The sequence below is a fragment of the Mustela putorius genome, unplaced genomic scaffold (assembly GCF_011764305.1).
Source record: "Mustela putorius furo isolate JIRA1106 unplaced genomic scaffold, ASM1176430v1.1 tig00000139_pilon_pilon_pilon, whole genome shotgun sequence".
In the NCBI taxonomy this organism is placed as follows: Eukaryota; Metazoa; Chordata; class Mammalia; order Carnivora; family Mustelidae; genus Mustela; species Mustela putorius.
The window spans coordinates 10,229,589-10,245,754 of NW_025421293.1; the positions used below are offsets into that span (position 1 = coordinate 10,229,589).

Below are 16,166 nucleotides of genomic sequence, written 5' to 3' on the forward strand. Positions count from 1 at the left end.
GTATAATTCTTAAGGGCCTTAGGATTTGGGGAGTGGTAAATGAGCATTGGCTTCAATGTAGTTACTAGCTGCGTTATCCCCTGGCAAGAGAGTCAGCCTGTCCTTTGAAGTTTTGAAGCTGGAATCGACATCTCCTCTTTAGCTGTGAAGATCCTGAAAGTCCTAAATGGGATCTCTCTTCTAATATTAGGCTATTTCGTCTACACTGAACATCTGTTGTTTAGCATAGCCACCTTCATGAATGATCTGTCATATCTTCTGGATAACTTGCTCAGCTTCTGTATCAACCCTTGTATTTCTACATCACTGTGTACTTTTATGTTATGGAAACAGCTTCTTCAATTAAACTTCATGAGCCAGTCGGTGCTAGCTTCAAGCTTTTCCTCTGCAGCTTCCTCACCTCTCAGCCTTCCTGGGCTTAGAGAGGGTTGGAGTTTTGCTCTGGATTGGGCTTTTGCTTAGGGGAACGTGGTGGCTAGTTTGATCTTCAATCCAGACCATTAAAACTACCTCCATATCAGCAAGCAGATTGTTTTCTTTTCTTATCATTTGTGTATTCACTGGAGTGGCACTTAGAATTTTCTTCAAGAACCTTTTCTTTGCATTCACCACTCAGCTAGCTGTTCTGGTGCAAGAGGGCCTCACTTTCAGCCTATCTTGGCTTTTGACATGCCTTCCTCATTAAACTTAACCACATCTAGTTTTTTATTTAAAGTGAGAGATGGGGCGCCTGGGTGGCTCAGTGGGTTAAGCCGCTGCCTTCGGCTCAGGTCATGAGCTCAGGGTCCTGGGATCGAGTCCCGCATCGGGCTCTCTGCTCAGCGGGGAGCCTGCTTCCTCCTCTCTCTCTCTCTCTGCCTGCCTCTCCATCTACTTGTGATTTCTCTCTGTCAAATAAATAAATAAATCTTTAAAAAATAAAAAAAATAAAAAATAAAGTGAGAGATGTGTGGATCTTCTTTTCACTTAAACACTTTAAGGCCATTATAGGATTATTAATTAGCCTAATTTCAATATTGTCTTTCTCAGGGTTTGGGGAAGCTTGAGGAGAGGAAGTGAGGTAGGGGAGCTGTTGGTTCATGGACTAGTGAGAGCACAACGTTTTATTAAGTTTGCAATATATATGGATGAGGTTCATGGTGCCCCAGAACAATTACAATAGTAACATCAAAGATCATTGGTCACAGATCACCATAACAAATATAATAATAATGAGAAAGCTTGAATAATTTTGAGAGTCACCAAAATGTGACAGTCACAAAGTGAGCAAATGATGTTGGGAAATGGCACCAATGGACTTACTTCACATGGGGTTGTCACAGACCTTCCAATTCATAAAAAATGTAATATCTGGAAAGTGTGATAAAGCCAAGCATAATAAAACAAGTTATTCCTATGATTTGTGTCTTCTCTCTTTATCTCTAGGTTAGCTCAGCTGGAGGTTTACCAGGAGTATTTTAAAGAACTAGCTTTTGAGTTCATTGACTTTTCTTTGTTGTTTTCCTGTTTTCATTTGTTTATGCTCTAATTTTTATTAGTTCTTTTCTTCCGCTTGTTTAGTTTAAATTGTTCTTTCTCTTTTTCCTAAATTGGAAGCTCTTATTATTGTCTTTATGTCTTTCTTTTCTAACATACACATTGAATGCTGTAAATTTCCCTCTAAGTACTGCTTCTGCTGCATTGCACAAACTCCTTTTGAAATGAGGCTTATTTTGTTCATTTTCATTTCTTTATGTAGATCCAAGTTTCTGGCCTATATGATTTTCTCTGGAAGAACCTCAAACTTCAGCTTTCCTCTGATGTCCTTGTTTTTATTTCTCTCTACCCCCTCTTGTCTTTAGGTTTCCTTCAAAATCCTTCCAACTGAAGTCAGATGTAAACCCTGTTGATGGGTGATATAAATAGTAAAGTAATTGAGGAGGCAGACAATTCTATAATTTTATATTTAAATCTCCATTTTTTGTTCTGTGGGGTGTTCTTAGTTTTTAGTGGGTCACAGTACCTGTGGTATGACCTTCAGAAGAGCTTCTTAGCCTTCGTTTCCCCCTCCCCCCAACTTTCGTGAGACTGGAAGGCTAGAGGGCTAGATTTAGCTAATTGTCCTCCCTCCGTTCAGATAAAGCTTTAGTGAAACAGTTTCTCTTGAGGACTAGCCTTCCTTGTACAGGACAAAACAAGAACAGAGCAACGTTGGGCGGATTTAAAAATGGTTATTTTCCCCCTCCCCTACCAGAAGCCCCAGGATTTTCTGTAGTCTTCATAGTAAGAACTTGGTGGGGGCTTCTAGGCAGTAATAGTCATGAAAGTGTGAGACTCCCCTGTAAGACTGAGCACCCTGGAGTATTTAACTCAAGCTGCTCCAGGCTGAGCCTCCAGCAACTATCAGTTACAGTCGTAAAGTTTCTAGCAGTACTGGCCCCAGCATCGGTTTCTGCTGCCAGTAAACGATGATTCTCCATATTGCCGGTCTCTGGTGGCAAATCTTTACCTGTGAACATAATTCTCTAATGAATCTAAGAAGCACTATTGTTTTTCGATTTGTTCACCTTGTTTCTTGATGTGACTAAGAGAGTGATGATTTCCAAGCTTTTTACATGTTGGAGCAAGAACCAGAAGTACCCTCAGTGGTTCATTTCTAACCAACAGTGAGTGATTGGTCAGATGTTACCTGTTCTCAAAGGGGTGATTCCTGATACAGTTTAACTATAGATTGTCAGTACTTAAAACTGAGGTGTCTAGTATTTTGTTTAATAAAGGGAAAGGCTATGAGGTGGAGGAAAGTAGAGTATACTGTATGTGTTCTTTTTTGATAATAGGAGATGGACAGTTTCTCCTTTGGGGACCCTAGGAATGGGGGAAGAAACATAAGAGGAACACTGAGCTGAGTTTAGGAGAGGTAGGTGTCCATTGGTCTTTTTTTTGTAAGTTTTAATGTGAGTTAATTTAAGATGTTTAATTCTGAAACATTTTAAGTATATTAAAGTATAGGAAAGAATACATAGATGTGTATGTATATAAGGAACAAAAAATGTTGAAACAAATGTAGTAACTAGTTCTAAGTTGACGCCTTGTGTGTGGACTTCATTTCCAGAAAACAAGTACTTACCCCAAAAGAAAGCCATATGGGTTTGGTTTTGGGTATTATGCATTACTGGACTGCTTTGCTACTCATGTCTGGATGCACACACCTCACCAAACAGTACTTTTCTTCAGAGCACAGGAAAGCACTAAACTCACCAACCCTGTGAAGCACATATTTAGTTACCACCATACAGCTGAGAGTACCGATGCTCCATGAGGTTACCTGGAGAGAGGAGGTGAAGGAACTTACCAGAGGCTTGTCTGGCACCATTGCATCTTCCTGCAGATGCTCTGAACTTTGTCCAGTTTTTGTGCCCCCGAAGTCCTCTGTGGTGATTACAGTCTAGAGCACCTCACTTTCTGAAAATGCTTTCAATCTTTTTGCTTTCACAGCACTCCATTCTTCTCCAGCCTCCTTGCCCAAACTTTCATCTTCAGGAGTTCTTCTTCCTAAACATCTTGTGTTCTGTCCCTGACAGATCAGCAATTAGCTCCTGGCCTTTTGTTACAAAAGAACAATGTCCTTTGGGCAACCTGTTCTAGGCCGGTACATAAAAGTTCATTTGTTCTGTGTCTAAAAGGACTCCTCTCCTCTCCAAGAGGGAAAAAAATGTTTAGGTTTGTAGCTACAACTCTTGTTTGAGTCAGAGAACTCAACATACTTCTTCATCAACCAGCATGGGATTGGCCACCAGAGGAAGATGAAATAGCTTTATTCTTCTTCAAAAATAAATAAATAAATAGATTTAATACTGACTGAAGAATTGGTAGGAAATAAACTTGTATCAGAAACCCTAAAAGGGAATGAATGGTCAGGAACACAAGATCTTACCTCTGAAATGCCAGGTCTTTGTGATTAGATTCAGGAGGTATTTTCTTGGCTAGAATGTTGTCTAAGTCATTTTGGGTCCTGTGAATATCAGATCTGGGCATAAAGTGTTCGTCTGCCTCTCATTTATGACACTAATTTTGATGGCCTAGTGAAGGGTTTGTCTGATTTCTTCACTATAAAGTTAATTTTTTTTCTACTACTGCTACTACTAAGGTATGGGGGGAGTGATACTTTCAGACTATGCAAATATCTTATTCCTCATCAACATTTGTTCCTTAGATTTCGCATCTGTTAATGAATTTTGCCCAGGCCAGTGTTTACTTGTTATTGAGTGATGGTTTTCTAACTCTAACACTCCCTCCGTGTTTATCAGTTGGCACTTGGCGTTTTACTTTTAGCAGGAACCCTGCTTTCTTGCCTTTTTATTGTTGTGGACCCATGGATTCCAAGAATTTTTTCAATGACTTAAAACTTATTACTGGGCACCTGGGTGGCTCAGTGGGTTAAGCCTCTGCCTTCGGCTCAGGTCATGATCTCAGGGTCCTGCATCGGGCTATCTGCTTGGCTGGGAGCCTGCTTCCTCCTCTCTCTCTCTGCCTGCCTCTCTGCCTACTTGTGATCTCTCTCTGTCAAATAAGTAAGTTTAAAAAAAATTAAAACTTAATATTGTCCTTAATTACTTTGGTGCTCAAACTGTCCTGTATTTTGGCCAGTAGGAGCTCCTTCAGGCTGACTCTCATCCATTCATTCACTCATTTATTCATTCATTTATTTTTGTATATTTCCTCACTTTCTTGCATAATGGTATGTTCCAGTCTCACTTTGTCTCTTCTCAGTTGTGGAATCAATGGCCATTTTTTTCTGAGTGATACTTCCTTTTATAGTAGAGAATGATATTAGAAGGTACAATTTGAATATTAGGTATGCTCATTGCTCATTGCTCTTGGTCCTTTCAGTAAACAGAGCTAGGAAATATATACATATATATCGTGTATACTGTAAACATACATATACACAAAAACAGACCTATGTATATACATATATATGCATATATACACTTGGACATACAAAAATAACCTTATGCACTTACATATTTTGGAAATGTGTGTGAACATTGGCTCCCAATAACCTTAACATATTTATTTATTTTCTCAATCGATGATATATCTAAAATAGTTCTGGAATTATTTAAAATTTACATCCACTTAATATAACACTGTATATTAATTATACTTGAATTCAAAAAATAAAAAGGTCTTGGGTGTCTGGGTGGCTCAGTGGGTTAAGCATCTGCCTTTGGCTCAGGTTGGTGATCCAGGGTCCTGGGATGGAGTCCCACATTGGGCTTGCTGCTCAGTGGGGAGTCTGCTTCTCCCTCCCTCTGCCCCTACCCCCAGCTTGTGCTTTCTCTCTCTCCCTCTGTGTCAAATAAGTAAATCAAATTTTTAACCAAAAAAATTTTATTTAAAAAATGATCCTGAAGAGATAATTTGCTCACTCATGTTTTTATAGCAGCATTACTCACAATAGCCAAGAGGTAGAAAGAACTCAGGTGTCCATCAACATTTTTTTCCAAGTGATGAAGGTATAAATGAAATGTGGAATATTCATACAAGGGAGTATTACTCAGTCTTAAAAAGAAAGGAAATTCTGACACTTCCTGTAAGGTGGATGAACCTTGAGGACAAGGTACTAAGTAAACAAAGTTACAAAAGGAAAAAAGTTGTATCAATTTATAATATATTACAAGTTATTTATATTAAATAAATTTAAGTATTATTACAATTATAAAATAATATATTTTAGAATACCCCCCCAAAAAAACACTAAAAGGAGTACAAAGTTTATAGGTTTGCCATTCACCCTGTCTACTGATTTTTTTTTCCTGTGCTGAATATTGTGATAAACAATTGAGTCTCTACAATATTTTGATTGTGAAGTTTTATTCTAGTAGGCATACTAGTGGATAACCCTGATTTGTAGAGGCTTAATCGTAGATTTTTTCTGGTGGTTCCCTTAGTCCTGTGATTTAGTTTTATTCCAAAGGCATGTCCCTACTGGATGTCAAGGGGAAGTCTGTGGTATTTACCAAGCCCCTTCTCACTTGGTGGGACTTGAATTCCCAACTCTCTATTCCTAGTACTGTGTGTCTACTGAGAACCTCTGCTAACCTCCACATCTTTCCAGCTGCTGATTTTCTTAGAGTCTCACCCTATGTGTGTGCAATTTAGGTGTTAGCCAAGGATTTGGTAGGAAATTATATATTGATTTTGGGTCTTGCTCCATTGTATAAGTTTATTCTACAATTTATCCATTGTGGTGTTTATAGATAGTTTGAGTTGTTTCTGAGTTGTAGATACGAATAAAGCTGCTATGAACAATCTTGTGCTTGTCTATTGATAAACAAATGTGCTCATTTCTCCTGGGAATAGATCTAAGAGTAAAATTGCTAGGTCACAGAGTAGGCAGATTTGTTTATCAGATACTGTCAGTTTTGCCTTTTATGGAATGTTTTATAAATGAAATCATACAATATGTAGCTTTTTTAGTCTGGCTTCTTTCTTTTACTGTATTTTGGAAATTTATCCATGTTCTGTCTGTCAGTAGTTAATTTCTTTTTATTATTAGATAGTATTCCATTAAATTCTTGAGTATTTAGAGCATTGATTTTTTTTTTCCTCACCCATTCTTTTCTGATATGCATTTGAAGGCTATAAATCTCCTCTAACTACAACTTTAGTTGCATCATACATGTTCTTATATACTATATTTAATATTTCACTTCAAAATAATTTTAACTACTATTGTGATTCCTTCTTTGACCTGTGGGTTATTTGAAAGTCTGTTTCTTCATTCCCAGTATATGGACAGTTTATGGTTACCTGTCTGTTAGTGATTCCTAGTTTAATTTTGCTGTGGTTAAAGCGCATACTCAGTATGATTTCAGTCCTTTGAAATACAGTGAGCCTTTCTTTTGATCCCTTTTTAACATACTGTTTGCTTTAAAAATGAAGTTACCAGATACTGTGTTCTATATATGTTCACTAGATGTATTTATCATTCAGGTCATCTATATCTGTAGTGATATTTTTGTCTGCTTTTGTCTCCTTTACTCAGAGAAGTATATTGAAGTCTCCTATACTTATTACTGACTTATATATTTCTTTTTATTATTCAGTTTTAGTTTAAATATGTTGAGACTATGTTAATGATGCATACAAATGAAAAAGTTTTCTATCTTCCAGATGAATTGAACTTTTTCCCATTATGAAATGATTGTTTTTATATCTAATAATGTTTCTCACCTTCTTTGACTACTTTGCCTTGTTTGGTTTTAATAAGCCTACATTAGCTTTCTTTTGGTTAGTATTTGCTATCTATCTTACTCCATCCTTTTACTCTCTATCCCTGTATTTAAGGTATATCTCTTATAAGCAAAATATAATTGTGTGTTGTTTTTTTAATCCTAACAATCTTTGTCTTTTAATTGGATTATATAGTCCATTTACATTCAGTGTAATTACGTTTTGCTCTGTGTTCACGTCTTCAGTTGACCTCTTTTTGACTGGTTGTTTTTTTTCCCCTGTCTATTCACTTGGTAGTTAGATGCTTTATTCTTTATTCTTTTCATGGCAACCCCAGTGGCATATTTTCTTATCAAAGTCAGATGTTACTTGGCACTTTACTTTCATCTCAGACTATGAAAGAACTTTGGAACATTATATAATTCTAATGTATAATTTCTGTTTGTCCCACCTGTTTTCTTTCTTTTTTTTTTTTTTAAGATTTTATTTATTTATTTGACAGAGAACACAAGTAGGCAGAGAGAGAGAGAGAGAGAGAGAGAAGCAGGCTCTGCACTGAGCAGAGAGCCCGATGCGAGGCTCGATCCCAGGGTCCTGGAATCATGATCTGGGCCGAAGGCAGAGGCTCCAACCCGCTGAGCCACCCAGGCGCCCCTGTCCCACCTGTTTTCATAGGATGTTACAAATCACAGTCAGTGGTAGAATAATTACAGTCTCCATACAAGACATTAATTAGAACTGTGGTACTACCACTGGCTAAGTCAGAAGCTAGGCATCTGGAGAAATATTGGATGAAATGCTTACCCGATTTTTTCTTATTTTTTATTTTTTTATTTTTTGCATTGTTCCTCTTTGCATGATGTTACTGGTATAGTACTGACACTGACCAGAGGAGAACACCTCTGACTGCATCTTGGGACTTTGGGTGGGCAGCTACTGAGGGCTATTCTTAGAAGCGGGCAAAGCCTTTCAAGTTTAGTCACATGTTCATAGTTACTAATCTGCCTCTGTACTAATTCAGTGCTGGTGACTCTAATCCATAGGATACACACATATCCCATCTGCATGTAGTTTCCTTTTGCTTCCATTATATTTTCTCCTCATCACATTTGATATTTGAGAATTGTCAGAAAAAAATAGACCCTTTTTCTAACTACATTTTTGGTCAGGTTTACTTTAATTCATAGCGTGTAACTTTAGGTCCACAGTAGGTTGGCTTCCATCTTGTCATTTTTTGTCTGATTCCACTTGACATAACATGGAGGAAGTAGTGTGTAACTCAGTCAATGCTCTGTGCTTTCTGGAAATACAGTATTCTGATTATCCATGACTGAATATAAATGGAAATATGTGTGCCTGCACAGTTAGCTCCTGTTCTGTGCTGCTCATGTCCTTGATTACTCTCCATTTGGCTTCTCTAAATTTATACCATGAATTGATGAAGAATTATCTAGTAGAAAGTATATTAATAGTCCAATGACTAATCTATACTTCAAATGAAAACTTTCTATGTGTTCTTTTTTTTTTTTTTTTTAATTTTATTTATTTATTTGTCAGAGAGAGAACGAGCGAGAGAGAGCACAGGCAGACAGAGTGGAAGGCAGAGTCAGAGGGAGAAGCAGGCTCCCTGCAGAGCAAGGAGCCCGATGTGGGACTCGATCCCAGGACGCTGGGACCATGACCTGAGCCGAAGGCAGCTGCTTAACCAACTGAGCCACCCAGGCGTCCCGAAAACTTTCTATGTGTTCTTATCAGTAATACTCTCTAATTTTATTTAACTGTTTAAAATTCCATTCTGTTTATTGACTAAATTCATATCTTTATATAGTATTGTCCAAATTTTTGGACATGTTTGTTCATAGCTCCTAAAATTGGAGTGATATCACTGTCAGCTATTTGTATGAATTTTAGGGAAAAACTGATGGTAGACATTGACTTTTAGCAATGTCAAGTTCATGATTTTGAAATAATGTATATATTTAAATTACTTTAATATTGCCATTTGAGAATATGTAATTTACTCAGACTGAGTCATATTACTGTACTTACTACGTGTTTCTTCCCAGAATGTTTACTCAGAACCTAAAAGGGAAAAAGGAAATGGTTGATCCAGTACATACAGTGCTATGATTCGAGACCAGCACATTGGTTCCTGTTTGGGTGTGTATTTAGTTCTGCTCCATTAGAATCTGGGCTGTGCTCCACCCTCTCCTTGAAAAAAATTTTTTTCTTCTCAAATGTAATTTATGAAAAATTAGGTTACAGGGCTAGGAGTAAATAAACGTGTGTGATGCCACATTTTAGACATAAAGTAACACTTGCTGTATTTAAGAATAAACTTCTGTAGAGTGAACATAAAGGCTGTTTTCATTTTCTGTTTCAAGATACACTTTTGGCAGCTCCCATAATCACAGTAAAGATGTTTTCTAATCCTTCTTTTGACCAAGGACTGCTGCTGCCATAAAGTCAGCATTTAAATTCCACGAACTGAGGGACAGGAATAACAAGAATAAGGTCAGGTGTTCCCTTCCTGCCCACAGAGTGAATGGGCTGTTTCAGTGAGCCTTTCCACTGAGCTGCCTGAAGGGAGAAAACCGCCCCGGGCGGGAGTGGCCTCAGGGCCTGAGCACCAGGTTCGGCAGTGCTGCCTTTCACCCGAGAGAGGAGAACTGCACTAGCACATGCTTTTGTTTTGGCAACATGCTTCCCAGAGATCCACATGATACAAGGTTGTAGTGATAAAGTTCATGATGGTTTGGGAAGAAAAATGAGTGACTTGAATGTAGCCCGAATCACTGTGATTTAAGCACAGTTATTTTTAAACTTTTTTTTAAGAAGTAGATCTGACTTGCCAAGAATGGAGTGCTTACTTTTCAAGTAATTGAAGTGGGGATTTTGTTGCTGTTGTTGTTCATCTCCAGCCAGGAGTTATTTATAGGGTTTAAAATGGATGTGAAAGTAACTCATACTATTTCAGTATCTGAAATCACTAAATGATAAAATGACGTATTAATATAATTATATTCTTGGTCATGTGAAGGCTTCCTTTATGAAGAACTCTGATTTGTTTCATGTTGAGCTTTAGGAGAACTTAATTATGGGAGAAATGAAGTCGGTGTCTTTCAGGATGGAGAGCAGGTATCTTAATACCTTGGTGTGGTAGGGGTGAGTGCTGGGGATGTGTCTGCCCTCACTCTCGGGTTTATCCAGCAGGCTGTTCTGTTAGAGGTTCCTAGAACCTCAGGCTGCTTAGGGACTTATAAGTTATGTACTTATAACCTAATGAGAGTCTCTGTCCCCATCATGCTATGGTTATTTTAAGCAGCGTTGTTCACAGTGGGCTTCATGCTGAGGAGTTGGTTTATCTGGGACACCATGGGGACTGGGGAAATGACCTGGTACAGTTGATTTTGAGGGATCTGTGGCATCCCTGAGGAAGAGGGTCTGGAAGAGAACAATCTGGGAGTCAAGAGAAATGATAAGAGCTCAAGGGGTAAGACCTAAGAGGTCCAAGTGGTGGGTTTGAATGTCCAAGTGGTGGGGGACAGACTAGGGAGCCTCTTTCCCCACCCCTCATGGGACAGATGATTGGGCTCACAGAGACTTCAGAAGCCATTCCCACATACATTCTCTCCCAGGCAGGGAAGGGCTGGCACATTTGTTGCTCAAGGAAGCAGGATGAGTAAAAGGGCATTATTTCACCCTAGAGGCTGGCGCAAGTGATGACACTCCTGCACAACGGAATGAGTCTTTGTTGTTGAGTGTGACATATGGGTGAAGTGTCAACCCCATGTGACCGGCTGTGAGCTGGCAACCAACAGCTGGGATTGGAGAATATGGGGTGAATTCACTTTTAGACATGTTGAATGTGAGCGTACCTAATGAGACATCCAGGTGGACATGTTCAGGAAGAGGCTGAATTTCTTAGTCTGAAGATGGGGTAGGGGGACGAGACTGGCCATTTGAGAGTCAAGTGTCTTTTTTTTTTTTTTTAAGATTTTTATTTATTTATTTGACAGAGAGATAGATAGTGAGATAAGGAACACAAGCAGGGGGAGTGGGAGAGGGAGAAACAGGCTTCCTGATGAGCAGGGAGCCCAATATGAGGCTCAATCTCAGGAACCTGGGATCATGACCTGAGTCTAAGGCAGACACTTAACAACTGAGCCACCCAGGCTCCCTGAGAGTCACATGTCTTAACTCTTTCTAAAACGGAGCACCATAGTATCATTTGTGTAAAGGTGATAGCTGAAGTCACAGTCTAATTGGTATTCTTTCTCTTCCCCCGTATCTACCACCGTCTTAATTTTAATTCTTCATCTGGAGCATTTCAGTTTACCCAAGGAATTCCTACCAAACTGTGGGAGGATCTACCCAACACATTTTGTTACGCATATGGTCTGGTGATTGTTCCAAATGATGCTGTTTGAACACATATGGTCTGGTGGTCGTTCCAATATGATACTATTTTTTCCAGTTCTTAGTTATCAGACCCATTTGGTTCCTATAGATAAGTGAACAGGGAGAAGCACTTGTTCACCTTTATCAGAGTTTAGGAGCAGAGATGCATCACATTGCCTCAAACTGCAAGAGATGTACTTTGGAAATCAAGTGGTTGTCTTGCTCCTTTTGGAGTAAAGCTCAATTAGGAATATTCTTCATGTGCCTGTACTTGTTTCAAAGAATTGAGGTAGTCTCTGGAGATATGAGGCAGAGCACTGTCCTTGCTGCATTTTCCCATGGTATTAATATTTTCCAAAATGATATAAGAACTAATATGAGAAAAAATAACCTTTATCTTTTATGCCTGACAGATAATCAGATTACTCTGGGGATTAGATAAAAATAAGTCATTTGTTCCTATAGTTAGTTACTATAATGACCATGATAATCTTGCATAAGAGAATTTAAAAATTAAATCAGATAAATAGATTCAGCTTAGGGAATGAGAAAATATAGAAAGCATGATATGAATTTGAAGACAAAGTTGACATTCTTTGGATGAACAGTGTTGTAGAGTAAGTTTGCTAGGTCCTGGGGTCCCTCTGGCATCAGCCCAACCATGGTCATGCAGTCGGTGTTTCTGACATGCCAGGGCCTGATGCTTCCAGGCACCGGAGGACAGCAGTAGATTATGGCTTCATTCCATTATTTTACTTTGTTTAATATCTTTACAAAAGCCACACAGTGACTTTTCCCCTTAACATCTGGTTTTCTTCACAGGCCATGTTCTCATAGAGATTTCAAGTACCCACAAGAAACTCAATGAGAGTCTTGATGAAAATGTATGTAAACTACTTATAAAATAAAATATATTTAATTTCTAAATTTTATGTTGCTTAATGTCTCAAATCTGGTGTGACTTTTTAATTGCTTTTGTTAACAGTTCAGAAAATTCCATAAAGAAATTATACATGAGCTGGAGAAGAAGATAGAACTTGATGTAAAATACATGAATGTGAGTACATGGCTGGGCCACATGATCTCTGAGCCGGAGGAGAACTTTCTCTCACTGTTTATTCAGCAGCAGAAAACATGGACAGAGCTTAGTGTTGAGTATATACACAGAAGGCATGAAACTGACAAGGCCCCTTGGAGCTGGGTGCCCTCTTTGCTTTAACACTTGGGATCTTTATTAAAAAGCAGAGAGGGGGAAAAAAAAAAGCAGAGAGGAAAATATTGCAAGGAATCCTCCTGCTTCTAGAAAGCATTGTTTTCAAAGAACACAGGTATAGTGACAACATCTGCATCTGTATTAGTGTAGCTGCAGCTGTTGCTTTCACAAACCAGCACTTCAGGATGTGGGATGTGGGTGGGAGAACACCACATAGGGCTCCCCGGAGCTCCCAGGTCCATTCAGCAGAGACTGCTCCTGTGTGGGGTCCCTTGCCTGTCACCAGGTATTGATGACTCCAGCTGTTTTCTCCTTCTGCCTGACCCTCCAGCCCTGTCACATGGCTCTTTCCATCTCTCTTACCTGCTATTGAATAGCTGCTTTCTTTGCCATTCAGAGTGCCCTTCTCACCAAGACCCCCGTGTAGCAGTAAGCGGCGTAGTCACCCCACTGCCCCGTGTGCCTGTGCTTTGTGTACTCTGGAGGAAGGTGGCAGGACAGTCGACAGCGGCTGAGGGGGATGTAATGGCAAGCATTTTCCATACATTATCAGATTTTTATCCCTACATGTACATACCATAATGTAGCCATTCTTATCCTCACTGTACAGATTAAAGGGAAAACATGAACTTAGAGAAATAAGTAGTTGCTGAGATCACACAGGAAGTGAAGGATTTCACCAGAATTCTAACCCAGGTCTGTGAAGCTCCAGAAACACCTTGCTACACAGCACCCACAATAATCTGAAGTGCTTGCACTTGTTCATTCTGTTTTTTAAAATTGTAAATCATAAAACAGAAGCATGTGACTTAATATTGTTTTTTAATTCACCAAAGCACGTAACGTTGTTTCCTAAAAAATGTGAGAAAACAAGGAATAAAAGAAAAGACGTTCTTTTCTTCGAAGCGCTCCCGTGGGGTCATTCGTCCCTTGTATGAACAGGGGACTTGGGTCAGACAAAGCTACATGCTGAAGGGAGGGAGCGGTCTGAGGTGAGGGTGTGCAGGGCGACGCCCAGTGGAAATGTCAGCCGCTGTACCTGCCCAGCGGCTGGGGTGGTGCCGCACTCAAATCGGCACAACTTTAACTTACAGGCAACTCTCAAAAGATACCAAACGGAACACAGGAATAAATTAGACTCTCTGGAGAAATCTCAAGCAGAGTTGAAGAAGCTCAGAAGGAAAAGTCAAGGAGGACGAAACGCGCTCAAATACGAACACAAAGAAATTGAGGTGAACCCTAAAGCATTATTTGATTTTGTTGACAATTTGTACAATTTACAGGGATGCTTGCTTAGCTCAGTCGGCTTATATTTCATCCACTCACGGCTGTGCTGCTATTGAAGTTAAAAACGAGCATATTTTACTTGGTTTGAGCTGAAGGCTACAGAGTTTTCCAGGGTTAATAATTAGCCTCCTAAAAACATTGGCATTTTCTCCTGATTTGGGGTTGGTGGGGGGAGGTGTTGGTAAGAGATGTGCCGTGATTAGCATTACTCTCCCCATGTTACAGATGAAGAAAATGGGGCTTAGGCCAAGTTGTTACTTAGAACTAGGGTTTAAATTTGAACTTTCTGGTTTCAAAGCCCTTGATTTTCCAATAGAACATAATCTTATCCCTGAAGTATGAAGTAATATTTTGTGCAGATTGCCCAGCGCAGAATGTAAGGCCTCTGGCAACGTCCTTCCACACACGAGTCAGGGATCTTAATGAGAATGGTGATACCTGCTCAGCTCAGGTTACAACTTTGTTATTTTATCTCATGTTTATCTGCATTTAGTGTTTACTCCATTTCAAAATAAACTAAGTATAAAGATGGCACAAGATAAATGTCTGGCTGTTCAGCTATTTGATTCCTCATGACATACTTGTATAATTATTATTTATTTTCCTAGTATGTAGAAACCGTTACGTCTCGCCAGAGTGAAATCCAGAAATTTATTGCAGATGGTTGCAAAGAAGCTCTACTTGAAGAGAAAAGGCGCTTCTGCTTTCTGGTCGACAAACACTGTAGCTTTGCAAACCACTTACATTATTATCATTTACAGGTGGGTTTGTGACAGCAAGTTTTGTTGCATTATTAATAATTTAATTTCATATTCAAATGCCCTTGGAATGCTTCACTTTCCACGTGTCTCAATGTAAAGCAGTGGGCCTAGTTTGCCGATGAGAAGAGATGCCAAAAAAATACCTCTTGGCCCATGTGGATATGTAAACTTTCAGAAATGTGGATGAAATGATTAAATATTGCTTATAAGATTAATTTAGTAGTACGTATTTAGAATCTTTCATAAAATAATGCTTAATAATCAAGAGTTAGTACTTTTTTTCTTTTTTCACCTACGAGTCAGCTTTTCTCAGACTCTTTCGAATGCATCCTCAGCTCAGTGTCTTCACCAGAGCCATGGGATGAGTCCCAGCGGCCCCAGGCCCACCCCACCTGGGTAGTTTTGAGTGTTTGCCTTGGGAGTCCATGCACAGAGGTGTCCCTGGAAGTTCTGTCTCAGCTGCAGACCCACTAACAGCATCAAGACAGTTGTGGTTCCTTTTTCATTCCTCTTCAAGGTGTTTCCTCGTGATCTCATCACCTGTGGAACTGGCTTTACTGCCCTCCTTCCAGCACACATGGTTGTGAGGTTTTACCCCCAGGAATCATTACAAGATATATGTTACTTTCCTTTCCTTTTTTTTTTATTATAAATTTTATTGGCATCTAAAACTAGCATTGAGTGAAGTCAAATATTCATTGTTATTTATAATAATTTAGGGAGTACTCCATGGTAGAAGCTTCCTAAGAGCTTGAAAATAAGGCAGCTTCCTCTTTTTCAGGGGAAAAAAACTTGGCCTTGTGTGTACCCATCGGTCATCTGTTACACATTCCATAACGTTTTGCAACTTTAAGGACCATTCATCTACCAAATCTAAAGCCCTAAGATCTAACATTGTTACAGGAAAGGAAAGAATTGCGGTATTGGACAATCACTTTGTACTCATTTCACCAGTGTCCGTTTCCATGGTGAGGGTGTCCTGCTGGACAGGGTCATAAGTTAAGTGACCCTGAAGCTCTTCCTGTGGCCTAGCCCTGCCAGTGATGGGTGCTAACTCTGTCGCAAGGCAACCTGGCCTATTTGCAGAGAGCTCTAGTTGGTGGCAGGCGCTTATGCTTAACTTTGGATTCCAGTTATGCTTTTTAGCAACAAAGTCCACTTCTTTTCTCCACTGGAAGAGTCTTCACCTCTCTGAAATCCACTTCTGTGCCTTCCCTTTCTGGCTCCAGCATCCTAGTCCTTTTAGTGGCTCTTTGAACAAAGCAGGCCCAAGCAATCAGCGTGTC

General features: G+C 39.4%; 1 protein-coding gene across 1 annotated transcript in view; it reads left to right on the forward strand.

The window, feature by feature from the left end:
• BAIAP2L1 (BAR/IMD domain containing adaptor protein 2 like 1) overlaps positions 1-16,166 on the forward strand; it is a 92,969-nt gene that overhangs the window by 56,663 nt on the left and 20,140 nt on the right. Inside the window, exons 4-7 of the mRNA XM_004774957.3 lie at positions 12,442-12,503; positions 12,605-12,676; positions 13,927-14,064; positions 14,728-14,880. Of these exons, the coding sequence (XP_004775014.1) occupies positions 12,442-12,503; positions 12,605-12,676; positions 13,927-14,064; positions 14,728-14,880 (425 nt within the window). The remainder of the gene's footprint in view (positions 1-12,441; positions 12,504-12,604; positions 12,677-13,926; positions 14,065-14,727; positions 14,881-16,166) is intronic.